Here is a 1,760-nt window from a genome sequence, read left to right as displayed (position 1 = left end):
GCGGTACACCATATCTGTACTAATGATCAGACCGCCGATATCTTTACCAAGCCCCTGCCCATTCTCCGGTTCAAACAATTAACAAGCAAACTCACTGCTAACTCATCATTGGTTTGAAGGGGGCTGTTGTATATACCTGAACGGCAAAAGATCAGCTTCTTGCCACGTCATCAAAACGGCTTCTTGACTTACCGTTACCTTGATGTATCTCTGCACTTAGTTACCATGATGTATCTCTGTACTTAGTTACCTTGATGTATCTCTGTACTTAGTCTATAAATATGTATTTGTATTAGAGAGAAAACTATGAAATGAAAATAACTTTTATTCCTTTCTATCTCTGGCTGTGTTTGTTCTCCTTATTCAACAATTATTAGACTCCAATACAAAGAGGATCCATTCCATTAATAATATAATACCACAAAGAAAATAATTATAAAACTCCAATGCAACAAAATTTTATACTCATAAGTCAAACATGCTGCTGGTCTTCTTTATCCACAACTTGAACCCCAATTCTGGACCAATTAATTCTATTAATGATCACCAATAGAGTGCAAGCTTGGCAGAAGAGACCACAAATCAGACCCAACCAAAGTCCCTACAAAACAGAAATGTTATGTTACAAGTTAAGCACTTAACAGAAAGCATGAAAATTCAGATAACACTTAGATTAGTCTCACTATAAACTCGAAAATAATCTAAGTATAAAAAGTCAAATTATTTATATTTAAACTTGTTCGTAGCCAACTCTTCAGATCCTACATTGACAAGAAGATTCATGCGCACTACATGTGATGGATCAATGATCATTAAGGAAGGAAGCTTCTGTCATTTTTAAGAAGCTAACATATTTGAATCATAAAAACAATATTTGTAGAGAGGAGATCAGACTACGCAAAGCTAACTCTTCTCCATGCTTTACCATACAGAAAGCCCCTAAATTTGAGGGGTCTATGGTCATTAAAAAAAATTGAAGATTTTGCAATTCTCTAGTTTATTTTCTCAGTTGTCTTCCACTTAAATTTTGTATTGCATGCAAAATGGATGCCAAGTATATTAAGATTATTGTTTCATTGATTGATATCAGACAGAGAAAGAGAGAGAAAGAGTTGTTGGGGATGAGGAGTAAAGCACTGTAAATGAAACAGATGAAACATAAGAAAATAAAAGCAGTAGAAAAAAAAGGATGCCAGGATTTAACGTGAAAAATTCAAATTAGGGAAAAAAACCACGGAGCCACATTACACCAAGAAATTCACTATAAAAATGGGGAGAATAAGTAAAAATCTCTCTTCTCTCTCACTCTCTCATTTGCTTCACTTATTGCATGCACCTTTCTCACGCTTCTACTATACCAGAAATACAAGAGAAAGTCAGTTATATCCACCAAGGGACACAACCCTTGAGAAAAAAGAGAAAGAAAACTGTCTAGCTCGTCTAGTCTCGCAGCGCTGCGACACTCAAACCTTTGTTTGATGATGCTACGACACTCAAACTCGCAGGGCTGTGGTGCTCTACGCTCTGTTGATCAGCGCTTGGGTGCTTGAGAACACAGTTTCGGGGCGCTCGGGTACACAACGTCAGGGTATTGCACACAAAAAAATCGCAAGTAGAGCCCCCAGCAAGCATGTGAAATTGACTTGAGGTTTGAGACAATAACACAATCTGATTGATTAACACAATCAGATTCCATAAAGACTAACAATATATATATATATATATATATATATATATATATATATATATATTGTCAATAC

General features: G+C 35.9%; 1 protein-coding gene across 1 annotated transcript in view; it reads right to left on the bottom strand.

Moving 5' to 3' along the window:
• Positions 1-307: 307 nt before the first annotated feature.
• The window catches only part of LOC110108595 (protein DETOXIFICATION 19), a 9,902-nt gene continuing 8,449 nt past the window's right edge, over positions 308-1,760 (bottom strand). Inside the window, exon 7 of the mRNA XM_020839289.2 lies at positions 308-601. Coding sequence (XP_020694948.1) covers positions 473-601 — 129 coding nt within the window. The 3' untranslated portion in view covers positions 308-472. The remainder of the gene's footprint in view (positions 602-1,760) is intronic.

Source organism: Dendrobium catenatum, unplaced genomic scaffold, assembly GCF_001605985.2.
Source record: "Dendrobium catenatum unplaced genomic scaffold, ASM160598v2 fragScaff_scaffold_743, whole genome shotgun sequence".
Taxonomy (NCBI): domain Eukaryota; kingdom Viridiplantae; phylum Streptophyta; class Magnoliopsida; order Asparagales; family Orchidaceae; genus Dendrobium; species Dendrobium catenatum.
The sequence above is the reverse complement of the archived record's forward strand: the minus strand, read 5'-3'. Positions and strand labels throughout refer to the sequence as shown.